Here is a 23,128-nt window from a genome sequence, read left to right on the forward strand (position 1 = left end):
GTGTCTGTGATTTCAATAAACTTTACAGATTTCATAAAAAGGTACAGTTCACAACGCAAAGCACGTTTATTTATTACAAACATAATGAAGTTGAATTCCACAGTTGCTAAAAACACCATTACCATTGTTAATCAATTTAAGAATCAACATTTACTAAACGGTTACTGTGTTTGGATGGCTTGATCCAAACACAGGCATCGACCAATTACAGCACACGTTTTTCTTATGTTATTTTATAATGTCTGTTCTTGTCACCCCTTGAATCTTTAGTCGAATACTCTATACATTACTGGTGAAATAGCTCTTGTAGTCTCCAACACTGACTGCTCAGAATCATAGAAAAAAAGAGCTGGAAAAATCCATTCCACTCAGTATAGCTATATATCTTAAACGAAAGCTTTACATTTTTTCTCGGGCTCCTATTTGTAGAAGTTTCCTTCCCTACACATGACAATCCTGTTAGGTCCAGATGCTTGAGAAGTATTTGTCGTGTTTATATAATAAAGATTTCAAAGCTTTATTTCCAAACCATCATAGGTTTTTTTCTTGTCGATTGACATCAAAAAATTTCACAAACTTTCAAAGTTATGAATGAATTATCTGACCTTTTAGACTGTGTGCTGCGTTATTAGAATTTGCACGGTGAAATACGATAATTTTTTGATTGTTTTTACTATGATATAGTACTTCAACATGTTATAGTTGTAGAAACGATAAGAAGGCTAATGATGTTACAATTTCGACCTTAATGGTAACAGTATTTAATATTAAGTTCCTACATCCACCTTTCGAAATATCACATTTTTGTCCCTATAATCTAACGTCAATTGAGAGGTTTTTGGCCGACATTGATATTTGCATAATCTTGTGTTTCCATGCTTAGAAACTCGAAATTTTACAGCTACATGTATACTTGTCGCCTCTGCAATTGTGAGAAATTTGAGCCCGCGAGCTCCCTTGTTTCAAAATCGTTTGTAATCTTGCTTGACAGAAAGATCATTAAGAATGCATTTAAAAACAGACGATATTAGGTAAACGATTAGAACATTTGCATATGAATGGCAAATTTTTAACAGCACGCATTTGGTGTGGCAAGTTCTTTCTTTAAAAGGCTCTCAGTGTTCTGCAAGTTTGCCACATGGTGAGTTTCGTTTTTATAAACAAAGTACTTTTTGACTTTAACTGCTTACAAAAGGCATCTGATTTTAGCTGTAGCATGCAGCTATGTATTAAAATTTGGCATTCCGTCAACAACTTAGCTCCATAAATAAATGCAGCGCTTGGTACTTTAAGTTTGTTCCTTGTTGTTGAGAGCGTTGTACAATGAATACTCGTTTGCGAACGTCAACAGTCAGTATTTTAAATCGAGTATGTCCAGCCATTACTTAAAAATACAATGCTCAACGAAAAAACAATGGTTTTCCTTATTGTTTAATGATGCATATGGCTTCAATTACATCTTGTGTGCAGACTTTTACTGTTAAACACGAAAATTGATTAACCTCAACGACTGACTCGCTTTTAATATAATTTATACATAAATGCATGGGAAGATTTTGTATACAGCAAATTTTTTTGTTTTTGCAATCTAGCTATTAGGACCCGAAGAGTTACATTTTCAACTATTAATTTAAATAAATAAGGATAGAAAAACTTCTACTCGTTAATTCTCATGTTCGTAATAATTTCACACGCAATAATTTGTAACTGAAAACGAATACTTATCACCATTAACATATAATCATTTTTCTTCGAGTTCATGTATGTTTCTCTTGAGTCATGCATACATCCCACTGAGATACTATGTTTATTTAACTGTGATTCTAAATGGGACTGCGTTCTATTACGCGATCCATTACATATTGTCGTTATATGTTAGAAATCATTCTATTGCTTTTACACATTCAGTATATTTATCATTAATCATCGCCATGAGCATGAATGGATTGAGAGTGTTGTTATATGTTTTGTATGTGAAGCCTTGTGTGAACCGAAAACAGTTTCTTGTGTTCACATGACGAAGCTATTCGTCCTCAATAACATTTCATGCAGTTTGTTTTCCTCTGATTTTAATATGCTTGAGAACAAAAAGACGGAAACTATAATTTTAAAGAGGTGCTTACAAAGTTGTACACAAAGAACGAGTACAAAAACATGTTTTGCAAATTTCCGAAGATTGTTCCCTCCATTGTTTCATCAATGTACCGCGAGTAACTTCAGTTTGTGAACACAAATACACTGCAGCTTGTTTATACGTATGTAGAGAACATCTTATGTGTTTATATGTCTGTTGTATCTTCCAAGTAACTCGTTTGTCGAAATTGAATTGAAAATACACTGAACAAAATCGTATTCTTAGAATGAAAATCCGCATGAAGCAGCTTCGGCATGGCAAGATACTGCGTGGACAAGGATCTTTTGTTTCAACTGTAAGTTTCAGAAATTAAATATTTTCGACAGTTCGATATATCGTATTCGGTCATGCATGAATTTAGCTTGAAGAAAAGCTTTTGTTTTGTTACAATATTGATGCAAGGGATTTCTTATATACTGTACTATCAACTCATGAAATCATCACGTTTATGAGAAAAGCGAACTCTGGATTCAAGTAAAATGAAAGATTGCTTTCAAGGATAAAGTGCTCATAATATGTCATAGAAAATATATTTCAGTGCAAATCATAAAGATAATACCACGTGTTAACTATGTAATCTCTGACATCATTGCAAATCAATACTCCTGTCTCGTAACTGATTGGCTGATTGAATGCTTGATTAAATGTATACACATAGCCTAAACATGCAGTGAAAAGTTTCAACCAAGTTGTTGAAACATAGAACTAATGTTTCATAAGATCTGCCTCACAATTTGATTGACTGAGCCTTTATCTGTGGATTAGTTTCGACCCTGGATTGGTTTAAAATTTTGAAATCATGAAAATTCAAAAGGCGAAATTGAAAGTTTTGAAAATCGTGCTTACGCAATTTGTTTTGAATGTCGTTACAAAAAATCTTTGCAAATTGCAATGAATTGGAGCGTTTTTTGTACGTTATATGTACAACCCTGTATCTAGATTCCAAAGACTATAGGTATAGTTTGATTCGTTGCATTCAGTGTGTGAAGGCAGTGCATATACATTTCTGTCTCGAGTATACTTAAGGCTATACATGACAGGATATCAGCATGAAAAGTTATCTTAGCGCTACTTTATTTGACCATGAACGTCAAAGACGAATAGTTATGAGTTTACTCACCTGCCTCGATACAGATAAAATCAAAATTCTTTGCCAATAAACTTGATGAAAATCGCTAATTTGGCCTTCATTATAGACGTCAGGGGAGGTAGTAGATATGAAAGATCTGTTTTAATTTTACTTTGATTTTATTATAGACCGACATGAGTCATCAGTTATTTTGGTTTTTATATCTTCTAAACATACGATACACTTTTTCATGGCCATTGTTTTTGGTTATACAAGTACCTTTTTAACGTTTTTTTGTCATAAGAGAAAACACACTTTTTCGGGTTTGAGTATTTTTCACGTTGGTTTTTATATAAATATATTTAATGTGTTCATAGTTCTTTGATTCTTCATTTGTCATGGCGTAAAATGGCTCTTTTCGTTATTAATATTCATAATGTTATTACAAATTTAAAAATGAGCTATTTTATGGCGTATTCACAGCAAATAAGATATATTTTGCCACGCACGAGGACGGACGTTGGATTTTTATTGAATTGCCGAAAGAGGCAACGGAAATCATTCTTATCGTCCATTTCAGTGCTGTGTAATGTCTAAAAGATGCGAGAACTTTACTTAATGAAAAAAGAACATCTGTTCTTATTTAACCATAATCACACAACATTCGCAACTTGAAATTACTTTGGCTTCCCGCCGACCGATATCTCGGTTGTTTTTGCGCCAAAGGTGACGAGTTAAATGTTTCCTTATCTTGAAATTTCATATGCATCAGTGTGTTTTTATTTTTATTTTTATATGACCTCTTTGCGTCTTCAATAACACCATAACATGAAATTTTTAAATAAAAAGAATGGTAGCACAGCGCTATAACCAACAACTACAAATAATAACATTCCAACTATTTAAATTTTAAATCTTAGTGTCGTTGTAGATGTGAGCAGAGGGTTGGGTTTGTATTTTGTCTCTGTTAGGTCTTTGATTCTGATTTCGGGCTATTGGCATAACTTCAAATTGTTACCAAAAAATGCAGTATAAACCGCCTACATATGCCCTTTGATGTTTTCTCCATTTCTTAAATAAGTAAAAAAAGACTCAGAGGGAATTTTAGAAGCTAAGTCAGAGAAAAGCATTAGTCAATGTTAAATTCCAATAAACCGATTAAAAGTTGCCTCCATGCTGAAATTTCTCTTGCACGATGACAACTGGGCGATAATTATTGTTGTAATGTGTGTCTTGAGTAATTTATAAGTCAGTTACTGCCCAAACCAGTACAGTATATATATGAAAATCAGACTTTCAAAGAGCTTTTTATTTCATTAACCCATTCCCTTCAATACACTGGGAATTTCGTGACAGCACTTCCCACGAGCCACGCGTGTATGCCACGACTTGTCTGTCAGACAACCATCAAGCTGCCCAAGCACGCTGTGCGCGGTTTCTCGATGAAGCGACGCAATGCATTTAAGTCGCATTTTCTCTGGCATTTTGTCATCAATTTAGTGTAGAAAAACCTGCATGTGGTTTCGGTTACATTCACCGCTAATGCGCCATTTTAAAAACACTCATGAAAAGCTGAAATGCATGAAACGCGCATGTGGTCGTGAAGTCACAGCGAGTAAAGATTCCAACTTTTCTCTTTTTGTAGTTTATGGACAGTTATATATGAAGTGGAATTGAGAAAAATGACAGGCAATCCATGTGAAGAACGTTTCACGTTCACATTTTAAACAACCGAGATCTGATATGAAGGTACAAATTAGCTTTCTTTTTTAACAGTTTATGTAGCTGAAGGAAATTTTTTCGCCTATGAAGCATGCATCGGTGAGTGAACTTGGTTGTATGTTGGTATCGCTAAGTAAGCTTTGCGGCATTTGTAATGTCTTAGGCAGAGTTGAATGTGTATTGAAATACGAGAATTATCGCCGAGAAAATGAGTTGAACGTCAACTTGTTGAGTGAATTTGTTTGCATGAATCTTCTAACTTTGGCAAACGTGTAAGCCATCGACAAAGTATTAGTTTCGCGTTCTTCGCAACTCGTGCAAATAACAAAAAAGAACTATCGCAATCAGTTGAAGCAGAGACGATATTTAAAGCAATCAGCTCATGTCTATTATTGAACTTAATGTCTTAAACTGATTGCGTACATAAGTCAAACAAAACATAAAGTATATTTAGTTACTAATAGCCTTTTAAAGTAACATTATATTAAGGGTAATGAGAAAGGAAGATGTGCTAAAAGAAATTTTTAAAGATGTACCACACACTAAAGCGTGAGGCGGCATTTTTTCTTTGTGAATAAGCGTGGTGATTGACAACGTAACACAATCAACTACAATAAAAGCAACGTTTCTCCAGTCATCCGTTTTCTTATTTCAGACTTATGCCGTACTCTGTGTATTCTTCGTTGTCAATTATTTTGAGCAATTATTGTGCCTCAGGCACTTTTCACCTTTGAAATTTTCCTTTTGCAATATGCAAACACTCGATGATGTATTGCAGTTTTTAATGTGATTGTAAGTTTTGGAAAATTCCGATTTATCAAATAAGTTTCATTTAAACATGCATCCCAGACCGTTTAACTGAAATGTTTGTTTTATCCATTAGAGGCATCTTTCGGTCAATGTTTTCTCCGAGGGAGGTGTGCATAGGCCATTGCGAAATCCTTTTATTTAAAACAAAATCATCGCCTATTTTCACTCCGCATCTTACTAACAGCTACAGTGTGACATTGTCTAGCTGTCATATGGTGTGTTTGTGTGCGGTACATTGTTTTTGTCTGCTTCACAACAATAATTATTGTGATGAATACGAAGATTTTATGTTGACTTTTGATTTTGCTGGTGATTCAAATGTTCATCGTGTTCATTGTTTAATTCATGTTTTTTGTAAAACTATCTTTCCCAAGAGGCAGATATTTAACGTGTGAACATAATGTGAATCATACATTTTTGTTGTCGTACTAAGTGTAACCTGTTGCCGATTGTCGACACAATTTCTATAGTCGATTGTCAACTATGTCTGCATGCTAGACATGTGGATCAAAGACTTTAAAATATCCCCATGACATGTTTGTGCGGTTCTGCAACTTGCTAACGACGTGGTCAACGAGATCACAGAATGACAGAAACTATTCTGTTGCTCATAAATTTTTAAGGTAGAGAAATTTTCACTCGACAAAAAGCGAAAAGGATCGTAATATATCTTGACTTATTCAGACATTTAATTGTTATTGTCTGGCAAAGCCCATCAGTAACCATTGAAACACGAGCTTTATTATTAAAACGAGGCAAGAATTGTGTTTCTCATTACACCATTTTATTTTTGAATGAATATATAGATGTTTTTTAAGTATAAATAATAAGGGGCGTAGTTATGGAAAGATTGGAATGAGATACACCTTGCCCAAAGTCTTCTTAATGAGGGACGTAGTTATGAAAAGATTGGAATGAGATACCCCTCGTAGTAATGGAAAGATTGGGATGACATACCCCTCGTCCAAAGTCTTCTTAAACGTAGTTATGGAAAGAGTAGGATGACATACCCTTAAACATAACGAAGATCATATTTAGTGTATAGTTTCAATAATTATTTCATGTGTTTCTGTTTCATTTTTGAGATTTAGAACTAGTTGTGTTGCAACTATAGCACTATACACTTCTATTCTGAGCGATCGTCTTCACTGTGCTTCTTCAACCTTTCGATCATATTCTTTTCTATGTACATTTTAAACCAATTCATCTAGAAATAGAAGTGTCTTAAGCAGATAAAAGATATAAAACATCCTTTAAACAATCCAGACATGTTTTAATTCCTTTATTTAGAATTTATCTTACACATAGTCAATCTTAATCAATTATCGCTTCATATAGATTAATGCTATAGCAAAGGAGACAAACTGTATGTTGATTCAAAAAATTCCGCTATCCTGTACTTCAATCTTCTTCTAAAAGTACAAACAAGTTGCTAACTCAAATGGACTTACAATACTTTATAAATGTGTGATTTATATTCACCATTGAGCTTTAAAAATGTTCATTCTCACGGTCATGTATTTTGTTGTTTCATTGGATAAAATGTTTTCACTTCCGAAGCTTATCACCTTATAATTACTTTTTGCTTTGGATTGAGTAGAATTGGTTGTAAAGGTACCGGCATTGCGTCGTCTGGGCTTCGTTACAGCTTTTCGTCACCTTTTATATTCATTACGACAAAGCTATTTTTAAACGTCACTTATATAGATATTCATGTAGATTGTAGTGGTATTAATTTGCAAATGTTTTCATTACGACACGAGGGCATATTGATGACGCGATGCAACCTGTCGTTTGCGTTCACGGTTTCATTTAATTCGGCATTATAAGCTCAAAACAAACCCTCGAAAACATCGTAAATGACGATTTCGTTTTCGTAAAGTACAGTTTGTGGAGTCTCGATGTAGTTTCCTGTAAGTACGCTGTTCTTAAAGTGATTTTATGTCCAAGTTGTACACAGTACATTCACGTGTCAACTTGAATACATGAGTAATTCATAGCAAAGATGTAATGCATGATTACTAAGAATTTATAGTAATATACCTTAGAATTTAACATTGTGAAAGGTTCAAAAGCGAAGTAGCTGTTGAAACTATCGTAAAAACAGTTCGTCTTTAAAACAGGCAACTCATAGTTTGTAAAAGATCTAAGACAGATATTGTTCGAATTGAGTGGCAATGATAAGCTCGACACAAACACATTGTCATTGTAAAGAGATAACGATTTAAAAACCTCTCCATGTAGTCTGTCCTTTGTAACTGCCAGAGATTGCAAGCCTGTGATGTTTCGTCATACTTTTCTTCGGGGTAAGGAACATAAATAGCTCGTTTCTGTGTTCCACTCTTTCTTTAATTTGATGTGATAAATATTCTAATAAGTTACTCTATAAAAGTCGGGAATAAATCGAATATCTATGTGTAATAAAGGTTATACCAAAGTATTTTCTCGCACACTCGCCTTTTTAAGGATATAGAGAAGATATAGACTCTTTAAGGATTCTAGTTTGAGGCAGTTTGCATGTTCTTTTATACCTTACCTCAAATTTATGTGTAGTGTAAAATTTGAAAAATTTTATTGTTGTCTGTATTTTTTCGTCAGCACCTTTCCAGCCAGTAGAACTTAAATTTATAAATTGACCGTTGTTACTGGACAAATCATTCGTTTATTTTGCTACTGTAGATAAGACTAATATAAATAATTACTCTTGCCTCTTGCATAATCTTGCAAAAAAGGGGGAAAGGTGAAAGATTAAAAGGTGTTCAATCACTTTTCGTGCTTTTAGTAGCTGTTTTCTTGTTTGTTTCCAAATGTCGGTATCGATTGCTGATCACTTTTACAAATACTTCGTCAAATTGTCATTTCGTCGGTAAAATTCACACACACACACTGTTTAATTGATCGTTAATATTTGTTTTTGTTTCAACTTTCACATTGTCAACACCTGAACCACGTTCATTCGTGATGTTGAGAATATCCTCGCTTTATCATTACTGACTTGGGGGAATTAACATCCAAAAGATAATTCGAAAACATCGCTGGACGATGTATTAAATACGCTGAGCGAATTCGTAAAGAAAGATACAGCCATGCCTTTTTCCTCCCACAAAATATTTCGCTTTTGTGTTTTTGTCATCCAGCTGAGTGTTGATAAATATTCAAATGTAAGCAGTTGTTTTCCACAACAAAATCGGCTAAAGATATTCTCACAATATCATCAATATCGTTCAATGTTAGCTGTTTATTACACAATTTAAAAGTCATTCTTTCTCTAAAGGTTTTAAGCTGTTTTGGTATACGAAGTTTCGCCTCGCAATAATACTTTCTCTAAAGGTTTTAAGCTGTTTTGGTATACGAAGTTTCGCCTCGCAATAATACTTTCTCTAAAGGTTTTAAGCTGTTTTGGTATACGAAGTTTCGCCTCGCAATAATTCTTTCTCTAAAGGTTTTAAGTTGTTTTGGTATACGAAGTTTCGCCTCGCAATAATACTTTATCTAAAGGTTTTGAGCTGTTTTGGTATACGAAGTTTCGCCTCGCAATAATACTTTCTCTAAAGGTTTTAAGCTGTTTTGGTATACGAAGTTTCGCCTCGCAATAATACTTTCTCTAAAGGTTTTAAGCTGTTTTGGTATACGAAGTTTCGCCTCGCAATAATACTTTCTCTAAAGGTTTTAAGCTGTTTTGGTATACGAAGTTTCGCCTCGCAATAATTCTTTCTCTAAAGGTTTTAAGTTGTTTTGGTATACGAAGTTTCGCCTCGCAATAATACTTTATCTAAAGGTTTTGAGCTGTTTTGGTATACGAAGTTTCGCCTCGCAATAATACTTTCTCTAAAGGTTTTAAGCTGTTTTGGTATACGAAGTTTCGCCTCGCAATAATACTTTCTCTAAAGGTTTTAAGCTGTTTTGGTATACGAAGTTTCGCCTCGCAATAATTCTTTCTCTAAAGGTTTTAAGCTGTTTTGGTATACGAAGTTTCGCCTCGCAATAATTCTTTCTCTAAAGGTTTTAAGTTGTTTTGGTATACGAAGTTTCACCTCGCAATAATACTTTCTCTAAAGGTTTTAAGCTGTTTTGTATACGAAGTTTCTCCTCGCAATAATACTTTCTCTAAAGGTTTTAAGTTGTTTTGGTATACGAAGTTTCACCTCGCAATAATACTTTCTCTAAAGGTTTTAAGTTGTTTTGGTATACGAAGTTTCGCCTCGCAATAATTCTTTCTCTAAAGGTTTTAAGCTGTTTTGGTATACGAAGTTTCGCCTCGCAATAATTCTTTCTCTAAAGGTTTTGAGCTATACGAGGTTTCGCCTCGCAATAATAGCAAAGTGAACAAAAATTAAGTTATTTGAGTATAAGATCCACGACCCAAGAAAGATTGTTCACTCTTCAGACATTTATCTATCAATATTTTTATGAAGGAGAAAGTCCCAATGGAATTTTTCCTTCGATATTTTGTTTAGGGAGGAATTCCGATTAAAACGAATCTCAACGTCCATTATTTTGTGATATGAAAATAATTACAATCTTTAGTGTTGAGCAACAAAGCCTTTCATTGATATGGCCAATGTACAAACATTTAAAATTTTCTTACAGGTCATGGATGACGTCGCGACAACAACACGACTTTTGCTCATATGTCTTGCGATGGTTGGGAGATTGACTAGTGTCCAGTTCTCCACATGTCACTCGCTTTGCACATGCTTGGGAAATTTCATGAAATGTCGTGAAGTTGGTGACCACAATCTTGCCGTAGTCTTGTCGAAACTTCCAAAGGACATAACTGAACTGTAAGTGTAGATTTGTGTTTGTCTTTATTGTTTAGAGGTCTCCCCTCCTCCTAACATTCTCTGAATGTCGCAGCACATTGTGTTCGTTGTATCCATTTATGGCTAAAACTCGTTCATTTCGAAGAAATTTATCTTCTACATGACAGCATAAATTGATAATGACGTAATAGCTCGCGAGTTAAACTCGTGAATGGCGTGACTCCATGCAAGGAAGTCAAGGTCTCGTCTTATATATAAATATACTGTTGTTAATGAAAGGAAATAATACTTATTGTTTCCTCTCTATTCATTTTGTCATTACAAAAAAAACACAACAAAAGCATACTTCAATTAGTTCTAATGGGATAAAAAAAAATGTCTCGCTGTCTTTCTTGACCATTTAGCGTATGCTAGAAACACTGGCTTCGTGATTGTCGTTAAGTTTTGCTTTGTATTGCCTTAGCAGTGATTTGGCTTTAGTCTGAAATTCGTAATAAATTTGAGTTGTTAAAGTGCAAACACAAAAGAACAATATCCACTTCTCTAGAATTAAAGTACAAACACAAAAGAACAATATCCACATCTCTAGAATTAAAGTACAAACACAAAAGAACAATATCCACTTCTCTAGAATTAAAGTACAGACACAAAAGAACAATATCCACATCTCTAGAATTAAAGTACAAACACAAAGAACAATATCCACATCTCTAGAATTGCGATGTTTGAAATACTTCACGTTTTTCGCACACCTTATACGTGTAAAACTTCCAATTATCGTGTGCTCCACCACGAACATTGTAATGTTGATCTTGTTATACTTTAAATGGAAAACATTCATGCTGATGGGAAACAGTCCAGTCTCATTTGGTGTCATGTGATGATTCTGTCATCATCATCGACCCGACCTAACCATGATAACGAGTTAAATCCATAACGTATTGCGTGGTGTTTACCCTTCTTAAGCCCGAACATCCACCGCAACCGTACTTACTAGGTTAAAATTAACATTTCCTATTATCCACATGCCGGCAAAGATTAATGAATTTAGCCGACACCCAAATTCTTTCAAAATTCTACTACTAGCTAGTAAAGCTCTTCATTTTCTTGGATTCTCTTACGAAAGAAGTTACTTAGTGTAACGATATGTCTTTAAGTTAATTTGTTTCGTATCCTAAATCATTGACCTTTCGACTTTGTTTGTAGACCTGACTGTTTTATTTTGGAAACAGTCAGGGGTCATCTCTTTCAATCGTCAAATATCGCTCCTTCTAAGAGGATTTACGTAATAGTGTGGTAGTCTTCTCTCGCCGCGCTCAATAAAGTTTGGTATTAGCCTTGTTGAGGTCGTATCACGGCATCGTTAGTCATTTGGCTTTATCTTCTTAACACATCACACTTGTGCAAACGCTCTTCTATAAAAATTTTCTCGTTCATACTTCAAATCATCTGGAGAAAAAGGTATCTTTTACTGCATTTTTATGTTCAGCTACATTAGAAACTGTTTGTCAACACAATCCGGTTATCTCTTTCGAGGGACTGCAATTTTATCTTCCATTGTATATGCTGCATGGCTTAAATGCGTATTTAAAAAAGTGATTGCAAGATTACTTGTATTAAATCGCAAGTTGCGCGTGCTATATTTTTACTTAGCCACTAGTTGAACCTTCAAAAGTCAAGACTTGCGATAGAGTTTGATTTATTCTGGGTATTGTATTGCTCAACGCTCTGTTTGGTGTTCTACTGAGAAAATATCTTCCCTCAGTCGGTCAGTTAGTTAAAGCTTTTTCTTTGTTAATGTAATTTGGACGTGAACAGTATTTCACCACTCTTCCCATTTGCTTTAAAACTATTTGATTTGAAATTTTGAAGGAATGTATGTGGAATTTTTGCAATCTTTACAGCGCATCATAGGAATGAAATTCATTGCATATAATATGACCTTCAGACTCCTCTTCGTTGCTTTTGTCTACACAAGATTTTCTCGTGATATTTTATAAAATATTATTTTCATCATTTACGTGTGATGAATCGCACACAATTGACAATTAAATATTTCAACACGCAGAGAAAATCCAGTTTGTTTCATGATGTTCAATGATGTTTTTCTCATCTCCACTTACTGATTATCATATTTTTGCGCCTCGTTTCGTAAAAGCCTTTTGAATAGTACTGTATTGCTTTGTTGTAACAAAGTTCCTATCCACGCGAAATTATGTTTTTTAATAAAAAATACGAAGAATGCATTAAAGTACCGAAAATGAACACAATGCATGCGACACATGACGTGTTCTCTGCTCTGTTTATTGTTTTTTAAGTAAACACGGTATTTAAAATTGAGCCTAAAACGTCACATTGACCAATGAAGGAAGGAATCTTAGTGTACTGTATCCGTAGTTCGAACCAAAAATGTCCACATTACCCAAGGGTCGTAGCTAAGACAGTGATAATCCATTACAGAAATGGTCAGGTTTCAGAAATGGCCAAGTTTACTGACGTAGCTAAAATGTCAAAATGGTTTTGTCAAAATATCGAAAGTGGTTTTGTTTGTTTTCATGTGGAGGACAATGGAGTGATGCACATTGTTCATGACGCAAGGTGAAGTTTCTTGAATCGTCAAGAGTTAAGGCTTCCTTCGTGACCCTCAACTTGTATATTTTCATAACTAGGTTCTTTGATTTCACGAGAAATAATTGGTCAAACTGATCATTGTAAAATTACTTGGTGACAGATAAAAGTCAGGGTAAAGAATTTTAAGTTAAAACGAATGGCAAAAGTCCTGACTTGTCTTGATTGAATAGCTAGCTAACATTGTCCTAGGCAGTATTTGGATATAATTCGTGTTTCGTAATCATTTCCTAATCATTGCATTTGTCCAAAATCTTTCGTATATTATTCGTTTACGAGGAGATGTTAAATACATTTTTGTTGCGCTTGAAGTTAGCTTGAACGACTACATTTTTCGTTTTCTTTTTGCGTTCAATTCTAGAAAACAAAGAAAGAATGCGTTGAATAAGTTTTCATTCAGAAGCTATTTATGATTTTCATGGTGAAAATTCGTTGCTTATTGTCGTCATTGTTGTAGCTGTAAGGAATTAAAAGTCTTCTCCATACGGCTGCTTCACAAGCCTTTCGATCTCGTCTGAGTGTCGTTTAAAAAAACCTATAAGTGGCCATTAGCGACATTACGTCTGCGGGGATTTATGCCATACAAGGCTCCATGCTTGAAGAGAATAATTGTCCAAAAGCATTCGTTTTATTTTTGGCATCTTGAAAATTTAAGTTTATTGGTGGAGATTAAGGTCACCAGAGTGTTACCTTTGGAATCCCGCTGTCTCAATAACTCATCGTTTTACGACCCTCTAGTCCTATTCTACGAGGATTATAACCACCGTGAATATTTATTCCAAAAATAGGGAGAAAAAAGTTGTTTAAGTTAAACAAAGAAAAGTGTTGAAAAATTTACTTTGACTGCGAGAAACAACTAAACTTTTGCATTCATTTGATAAAGGCTTATGTAAAACACTTCTTGAACAGCGAATATAAAGGTTAAAATCCCCAAACTGTCTGTCGACATACTTGGATCTTCGCAGTGTGCGATCGTGGCTCGTTGTTTTAGATTATACACGAATTTTGTGATTCATGTTTAACTTAAGGTGTTATAATGTTTTCAGAGAACTTCAAAATGCGGACAATGGGGATACTTTTGACGTGCAAAACGAACAATTGGTGAATTTTCCATCACTGAAAGTTTTACGTCTTCGTGGTTGCCGACGTACAAACTTGTCTTTGTTCTTGGAACTTTGAGAAATCTTAGATACGTGACTGTGGAAATTGGTAAAACCTGTGAAAGTTGTAATTATACAAAAGCTGTGTCGAGGAGAGAAGCTTGTCCCCAACAACGTTGTGTTTTTGGTGAAAACAGTCTGTTTGACTACTCTTACTGTACCTGTGTGGTGTGTACTCGAATGGAAAATTGTACAGATGGGCTACCAGAACGCGAAAGATTTCTGGGTGATAAGACCACGGTTCGCGTTGCATTGTGGGTTATAACTTCCTCAGCGTTAATATCAAACATAGCATTGATCATAACTCGCATTTTCACGCATTCGTACCGGGAGAAACCGCTTAACATATTTATCTTGGGCTTGGCCTTTCAAATTTGTTCATCACCGGAAGTGTGATGGTTCTTCTCGTTGCTGACAGCCATCACATGCAAACGTTCGATGACAAAAACTGGCCAATGCCAATTTGTAGTCCTGTTTACTTGCTAAAACATTTTGGCATATATTCTTTGGTAATTGTGTTGATTTTGATAATACTTGAACGTTTTTCAAAGCTTGGATTTAAGCTTTGTTTTGCTCTACGACTTTCGTTTCGTCGCTCTGTCCTATACATGTGCGAGACGTGGGTCCTTTCTTTTTTATTAATTATTCCACCTTGGACGCGGATTACATCTTGGCAGAACTTTTGCATTGCAAACTATGATATGGTATTTGCCACGTCAATGTACATAGCGTGTGGTCTACTGGAGTTGGTTTTCTTTCGTAATCCTCCTGCAAATTTGCGTTCTTTTATGGCGTAGGATTGCCACATCTCGTTCAACGACATGTTTTATCGACATTCGAAGCGATATCTCTCTGATTCTTGCAGGCTTTGTGACGTTTTCTATGCTTGGTGTTCCACACGGTGTTGTTGCAATCACCCAAATGACTGATCAAGAACCTAACACGGAAATCGTTACCATTCTTCTTGGTTGTTTAAGCTTTTTCCACTCGTTGATATTTTTTAGATATTCTCCACTTTATGTGCACCCAAGCGATACATTATCCACAAAAGACATGGATTGCACCTGTGAAAATGTACTTTAAAACGAACATCTCTCGTAAAGTTCTCGTTGGACTCTTTGAAACCTTCGGAGACTGTAGCCACCTTGACGGCGACTCGAAAGGATCGTTCAAACGATGAAAAATCCTCGAGCTTGAAACGTATGTCGGCGGATAGTTTACTTGATATAGAAACTTGGACATCGCAAAGCAGTAAGACAAAATCCTGGATTGAATCATGTGACTATGAAGACGTCAGAAAACTTAAAATGCGTCTTGGACCAAGAAAGGTGTCATTGGCTCAGTCCTCTCATGGAGAGGGCGAATTGCTGGAAGTCACGTGTAAGTCAAGAGCCTCGACCTGGTGTGATAGGTATGCATGTATGTCAACATCTACATCTGGTGTAAATGATGTCTCTAGTGGAACGACATCTATCGAACATGTATCAAACAATATTGCTCATGATCGATTGTCGTTCTCGTCCGAAAATGTTCAAGAAGTTGATAAGCCAGGTAGCCGCGGTTGTATTTTGGGGAACATGAAATAACTCTTGAACATACTTCTAGTGAGCGTAAGCCTAGATCAAAACGATTAAGCTCGTTTTGTATTCTTATCCGTGCTCTTTCACCAAATCGTCAGCGATCCAAATCATTGACAGAAAAGCCCAAGATCTTAGTGAAAAAATTCAAACGTTCCCAGTCGGTGCCTTCAATAAAAATTCATCATCATCAAACTCAATTTAATGATCGCGAAAAAAAATGTGATTTTTCTCAAGATGAAACAAAACCTGGCCTTTTATCTTTGCATGAAAAACCTAAAAAACAAACATACAAGGAACGATTGACATCCTTCGTTCTGTCTCCTTCGAAATCTCATAAACGCTTAAAGAGACGGGCGTCCTCCCTGAAAAAGAATGATGTAGAAGTTGCCCGTCATAACCCACAGTTGGCAAAACCTGAAAGAGGAAGATCACAGTCTTGTGTACCTGCAATATCTTCCCAAGAAGTCAGCGGTGACACTCTCACGGAACTCCCTGTCATGCGGAGAGTGAAACCTAAAACGAAAGGCTGCGATATGATGTCGAGATTAAGTTCTAACTCGACCAACTCGACTAAGTCTACAAGGTTTAGTATGGAGTGGATCCCATAGGATCCATGGAGGGTATGACGAAAATGATGTTTTACCCCCTTTTCCGAACTACCGTCCAAACAAAGGAAAACTTGTAAAGCGTGAAGTTTCTGTGTCTGCATCCGAAGTCCAGACCTCGGATTCAAACCCTGTCGTGGAAAGAACTAGTATGTATAGCTTGGACTGGGATCCAACATCTGTTCAGATGCGATGCAGCATTGTGTCACGTGATAGTCTGACGTCACTTGACGATATCACTAGGAACGAGCATAAGTTGTATGATATACAAAACTGTCAAGGACCGAAGAAAACAGTGTGGGTGTAAAGGCATGTTTACAAACATGTTTCCTTCAATTTTGTCAATGCCAGTCTACTTCAGAACACGACTGTCTCTGATCACGATATCATTTCTAATGGTGCCATTGCTAATCACAGTACCATTCCTGATCACAGTACCATTGCTAGTCACAGTACCATGGCTGATATCTGTACCATTAATGATCACAGTACCATTGCTGATCACAGTACCATTCCTGATCACAGTACCATTGCTAGTCACAGTACCTTTGCTAGTCACAGTACCATTCCTGATATCTGTACCATTAATGATCACAGTACCATTCCTGATCACAGTATCATTTACATCGATGGTAACTAAAACTATATACGCAGTTTTGGTTTGGAAATGTGTAGAAAGATAATAAATCATTTAATCAATTATTCTTGTGTTGACGAATGTACGAGAAAAATATTTTACATAGTAAAAATGTATTTTATTTATATTTATTGAATATTGAAAATAGACCATATTTATATAATTTTGCGATACCCAAAACAGTCACTTTTCTTATTTGTTGTCTTTTAAATAAATAAATTATAACAAACATGTCTTGTAAATTTGCCCCATATTCGAATTGGAAATAAGAAAACGGCATAGGACAGAATAATTATTTCAAATCATGTATGCGATACGATGGTCATCTTGTGATCTTCTATTTTGACCTTGATTGCCGATCGGCTGTTTTTTTGGTGATTTTTGTTGATTGGAGCTTTTCTCCTCGCGTCTTTTCAACAAAACATCAACAATCTTGTTGAGAATTGGCGCGACCTCCTGAATAAAATGTTGCATTCGTAAAAATGGTTCGAGAGCGAACATTTTATTGTGATCGTTACTTAAATAATTTGTTTCTCAAATGTTGTAATAAAATTTAGATCATCACAAAAGATATCGTATTTACTAAACCAACTTCATTCCCCCAAAACTCCAACATTAGTGACCAGTCTCTCTCACTATACATACCATTAAACCAGCACGACCATCTAGGCTCCCGTCAGCCAGTTTGCGTCCGTCTTTGTTGCAAGTTTTCAAAACGGAATTTGCCATTGCTCTTGAAAGTCACGAAGTTCTTCTTCGGTGACCTCGCTATGGAGTACTTTGTCAAACTTGAGCTTATTCATCAAGGAAATAATTCATCAAAAAATTCAGTAAAGACAAACATAATCTAACTTATCCTTACAAAGTATACATTTTAATGCTGTTGGCTGTTTGAAATGCTGCTTTCAAACTGTTTTCCAATCCTCTTACCCAGACCCCACCTATGCACTTGACCCTAATCAAAGATATATTGATATGAGTATAGTGGATCGGTGTTTAGTGATAAAAGGTTCCAAAGGATATTTAGTCCCAATAGTTATTTTCGGCAGCTCATCCAGTTCTTCGCATGTTCTGGTGATCAAGAACGGCAAATCATCGAAACTGGCTCTGATTTTGCATACGATATAATGTTTTATTAAAAGCATAATATGAATCGATTAAAACAAAGTTAAATTCACTGAAAGTCACCTGTCTATAAAAGAGAAGAAGAATATCACGGCATCCGGTTTCATTTGTGAAGACTGGAAAAATTAAAGACAAGGTTAATAAAGAATCATCAGGTCTTCACGACGTCCGAAGTTATGAAGACGAAGAGCAGTAGGTATCAAAGAGGGGTAAAATTATCCACGAGAGGACAATGAATGATAGGAGAGTACAGTAGTTAATCAAAGAAAAGACAATAACTATCAACGAGAGGACATTAATTGATAGGAGAGTACAGTAGTTATCAAGCGATAAGGGGGAGAGCATCTAGTTGCATCATTGCCACACCGAACTCTGACTCGAATAAATTTTCAAGCAAAAACTTAGTTGCATTATTTTGGCGTATGGTGTTAAAACAATGAACTCACTTTTTTGATGTGTTCAAACTTTTTCATCGCGTAATCTCCAACATCCCAGAAATGAAGTTGAAATAGAACGACTTCGGACGAGGATATTAACTGCATGAAAATTGACATCCATAATTTCAACTAGCATAATTTTTGGTCAAGTTATGCAAATCAATTCCTGAGAAACGACCAAAAGAAACAGACCTTTGCAGGCCAATATATCAAAGTCGTTTGGATCCCAGGAGTTTCAGCGTACGTCGAAGCAAGTTCTGGAAGGAAAACAAATTATATATACTTTCTAGGTAATTCATTCCACAAATCATAGGACATTACTAGTTGTGAACTTTGACAAAAGATCATTGAAATGCTATTGTGGAGAATTGCACACGTTTCTTGAACTACCTTTTCCAGCAAGCTTTGCTACCGTACTTGTTTTACCAACAGCTGCTTTTCCAAGCAGTAACAGTTTGTATGGGACTATCGGAGGAGCTATACCAGACGGGAGGGCAGGTTTCTCCAAAATTCCTGAATGACAAGTAAAAGACAACAATTATGTTTTGCAGTGTAGATAATTTTACCTGACGTCATAGCCGCCATATTGGAGTACCAATTGACAAGAAGTGTAATGTAATTTTTGTTTGCAACACCAATATTGCTGGTTCATTTAAGGTTTCAATTATTTTATTTGCAGTTTAAGAATTGCGTAGAACATGAAAACGCTCTCAGTTGGTTAAAATTACTAAATGACGAATGGTATTTGAGTTGAGTAAAGGAATAGGTATCAATGCTGTGGAAAGGTTATATCAAGAAAGGAAAAAAGGATGTCGTATAATTAAGGTGGTTATTTTCTATACAAGGACAAGGTAAGATAAAATTATTGATGGGTTCTCTGACCGAATATTCTTCGTTTATTTCGTCTTAAGAGAATGCCAAGGAATTCTTTTCCTTCCTGACTTTCCAGCCAATCATAATGCACGAAATGGTGGCGTTTCTTTCTATCAGACATGATCATGGACATTATTCTCTATCGTTACGCATGGTCGTAGGTTGTAAACAAAAGACACGCCATATTTTCTTAGCAGCAAGGAACTTCATGTAGTACAAAATATGATGAAACACATCCATTTCAGCCATGTAACTCTTACATTTCAACCTTTAATTCTTAGGCTACGTTTACACGAGACCGGATAAGTTTTCGTCCGCTCAAAAACTTGCACGGGCGAAGGTGTTTACACAAGTCGTTTAAAACTCGAGCGTTTACGCTTTCCGTTTACACACTATTTAGCTTTGTAGCACTTATTAATGGATAAGAAAGGATTCGTGGGCATTGTTCGTGGGTCGTTTATGAGAAGTGAGAACACTGTATGATAGCTTGTGCACACAGCCGCGCATGTGTAATACATTTCACTTAAAACATGGCGTCCCGAAATCATAATTTTGTTTGGAGTGACGAAGAGACTGCTCTTTTGATGCGCGTAGTTATCGATTATAAATCTGATAAATGTAATGCTGGTTTCGACTGGGAAACAATCAAGAACAAGTACGAAGAAATACTGCAGCGTTTTCGCGCAGCCTACCCAAAAAATGAAACAAGCATGGAACACTATCCGAACTGCAACAATTTAGCTGTTTTTACCAAAGAAAAGATATCGCAAAAGATAAAGCGTATCAAAGCTAATTTTCGTAAGGCTGTGGATAGTGGTCGTAAAAGTGGTGGTGGAAGAGTTGTGCTGGGTCTGTATGACGAATGCTTTGAAATTTGGGCAGGATCTCCAGCAGTTGAAAGTATGCCAGGGGGAATTGAAACCGTTGACCTGGATGGTGGCAATGTTGGAAGCTCAACTCCAAATGTTAGGAGTATCTCACCAACATCTTCAAGTAGTCAATGCGATGATTCCATTGATTTATACGAAAGGAGTGAAGTTGATTTGGAGAGTGAAATTGAGAGAAATGCTTCAGATAAACAAGATTTGTGTCACAAGGTCAAAGATATGGGTGAATTCAGACGTAATTTAATTAGAAATCTGAAAGAAAAGAAAGATTCAAAGCTGACTAAGAAGCGATCTTTAGATGAGCACATGCTTCAATTAATTAGCAATTCAAAGGAAGAAGTTGTTCTCAAGAAAAGAGTTGTTGATATGATGGAGGAAGCTAATAGAAAACATGAGAATGACATGCAGTGCTTAAAAGAAAGCATTGGAAATCTCACATCAGCTATTAACAATGGATTTAGTTCCTTGCAAGTGTTCTTTCAACAGCCAATGCTGCCAACTGACCAACATGGCTACAGAAACCATCAAAATGGATATTCGCAATCTTTCCCATCTTATCCAAACTTTTGATAGCCATGCTTTACTTTTTGGCTTTTATTTTCCCAAAATTTGTATTTTTCTATACTTAAGCTGTTTTTTTTATTGGAAAATTATTTCTAGACTTCATGTTTTGTGTTTGTAACACTGAAATTGGATTATTCTTATTGAGCTAAAACACATGTCCTTTTTCAGCTAATACACAATTAAAAATATTCATATTATCAACCGATAACTTTAACTAGAAAATTTTAAGTGATTGTTATTGGTTTCATCAATCAAAAAATTTTACAAAAATGTCTCTAATTATTTTCCCACTTTGTTCATCATTATTACCAAGGGTGTATCTGTTTCCCAGAATGGGTGGTTGGAATTGTTTTTCACATTCCATTGCTTTGCTTATTTCTTCTTCAGCAACAGCCTGCTTTTCTTCTTCACAATAGTTGTGGAGAACAAAGCATGCATAAATGACATATGGTAGATCTTCAGTGTTGATATCCATTTCACGCTTTAATATTCCAAACCTGCCTTTCAGTCTTCCAAATGCACATTCTATGACCATTCTTGCTGAAGAAAGGCGCCACCCAAAATATTGTTGTTGCACACTGTTGCCACCACCTGGGAACTCTTTCATAAGAAATGGAAGGAGAGGATAAGCGGGGTCACCCAGTATACACACAGGGACTGGCATCTCATCATCAACAATTTGTTTTTTGACATTTAAAACTCTCATTTTCACGAAACTTACGGTTAATGTTGGAATTAGAAAATATCCGTGCATCATGTACACTACCCGGCCATTTAATGACCACATCCATGAAACGATATTTAAAGTCACAAACAGCTTGAACATTAAGAGAATACCTGTTCTTTCTGTTAAGGTAATCTGTTGGTGAGGTACTGGGGCGTTTAATGAAAATATGCGTACCATCTATTGCACCCATGCACTGTGGAAACCCATGTTTAACAAAGAATTTTGAGACAAGAGTTTGCGTCTCTTCCTTATTTTGCGGTAGTTTTATGTATTTGGATCCCAGACTTTTGTCAAAACATGGCATACTCGTCGAACGATTAGTGAGACTGATGATCTCGATACACCAAAGGCATTTGCCACTTTACGATATCTACCCTCGTCCGACAAGTAATAGAGTGTTATTGCCAGTTGCTTTTCAACCGATATAGGCACGCGCATATTAGTAACTTTTTCTCGAGAAACGGCTGAAGTAAATTGCATAATTTGGTAAAAGCCATTTTCGACATTCGAAAATTTTCTCGCCATTCTTCCTCAACTACAAAACCATTCATGAAATTCGTCCACCATTCGGAGCTCCTTCCTGGTCTCACCCAGAACCTTCGCCTTCTTCCTTTTCGCTTCCCTCTTTTAATGGAGTGTAAAAGCAAGCTGAATTTTTTTGTTTGCATGCCCAAAATGGCTGTCATAGTTGTCAACCGTTGCCTTCGTTCACGCTCTCTTTCTAATGACATTACAACAGCCGGAATAATTTCCAAAGTTGCAACGGAGCTTAGTAAAGCCGACGTGAATACAACTAAAGGAAGTTTTTCTTCCATTGGTCCATGATTCGTGTATATATGTATTGCTACTACTGTTTTGTATACATCTGTATTACCGAAAAAATCAGAGACATAGTGAGGGGTATGGATCGAATCCGATCGTAAAACAACTGGATTGCGTTTACACAGTACAGCTAAAATATTCATCCGCACAAGTTTTTATTTGCCCGCTTTTACAGCAGCACGAATATTCGTTCGGATACATGTTAAAAAATTAGTACGGATGCGTGTTGTAGTGTAAACGGAAGGGCTAACGGCGCAAATTTTTGAGCGGACGAAAACTTATCCGGTCTCGTGTAAACATAGCCTTACACTCTTTTATTTAACTCTATTATACAAGACCAAATAAGTCGAAAATGCGACTATAGGAGTTATATAACGTTCTAGTCGCACTGGTGTGACATCATATATTAAATATTAACTAAAGAACCAAGTAATTTTGGAATTAAAAAGAACATGACACAACTCATAGGATTACATAATAGCACCTATACTGCAATAAAACTATTGAACCTAGAGCTATCGAACATCTAAATCTCTGTGGAATCACCATATGACCATAGTCTAGTCCAGGGTCTCCAAACTTACA

General features: G+C 35.8%; 2 protein-coding genes and 1 long non-coding RNA gene across 4 annotated transcripts; 1 reads left to right on the forward strand and 2 right to left on the reverse strand.

Annotated features, from left to right (window-relative positions):
• The first annotated feature begins 1,018 nt into the window (after window positions 1–1,018).
• Window positions 1,019–15,353, forward strand: LOC124444787. Of its 2 annotated transcripts, XR_006948018.1 has the most exons (5): window positions 1,019–1,141; window positions 2,360–2,429; window positions 4,849–4,952; window positions 10,326–10,519; window positions 14,173–15,353. XR_006948018.1 is itself a non-coding variant. In XM_046995441.1 (3 exons), the coding sequence occupies exons 1-3, from the start codon at window positions 4,947–4,949 to the stop codon at window positions 14,303–14,305; spliced, it is 333 nt and encodes a 110-aa protein (XP_046851397.1). In that variant the 5' UTR covers window positions 4,702–4,946; the 3' UTR covers window positions 14,306–15,353. The 2 variants fall into 2 exon arrangements, 1 of the variants encoding a protein (XP_046851397.1); XM_046995441.1 differs by lacking the exons at window positions 1,019–1,141; window positions 2,360–2,429 and having other exon boundaries at window positions 4,702–4,952.
• LOC124444791 lies at window positions 6,498–7,397 on the reverse strand. The gene is made up of 2 exons (XR_006948021.1): window positions 7,218–7,397; window positions 6,498–6,942 (listed from the first exon to the last, which is right to left on the reverse strand). It is a non-coding gene; the product is annotated as an uncharacterized LOC124444791 (long non-coding RNA).
• A 1,470-nt stretch (window positions 15,354–16,823) lies between the features above and the next one.
• LOC124444512 (ciliogenesis and planar polarity effector 2-like) lies at window positions 16,824–20,135 on the reverse strand. Its single transcript, XM_046995138.1, is given in 10 exon segments — window positions 16,824–17,113; window positions 17,456–17,564; window positions 17,754–17,824; window positions 17,827–17,897; window positions 18,132–18,215; window positions 18,297–18,349; window positions 18,680–18,769; window positions 18,863–18,927; window positions 19,061–19,183; window positions 19,553–20,135. Coding segments are annotated over 10 exon segments (1,080 nt in total). The 5' UTR covers window positions 19,677–20,135.
• Window positions 20,136–23,128: the final 2,993 nt, after the last annotated feature.

The sequence above is a fragment of the Xenia sp. Carnegie-2017 genome, unplaced genomic scaffold, assembly GCF_021976095.1.
Source record: "Xenia sp. Carnegie-2017 unplaced genomic scaffold, XeniaSp_v1 HiC_scaffold_21, whole genome shotgun sequence".
Taxonomy (NCBI): domain Eukaryota; kingdom Metazoa; phylum Cnidaria; class Anthozoa; order Malacalcyonacea; family Xeniidae; genus Xenia; species Xenia sp. Carnegie-2017.

Coding starts and splice junctions, on each gene's coding strand:
- LOC124444787 (XM_046995441.1), top strand. Junction 10,520..14,172: donor CCAAAGGACATAACTGAACT/GTAAGTGTAGAT, acceptor TAATGTTTTCAG/AGAACTTCAAAATGCGGACA.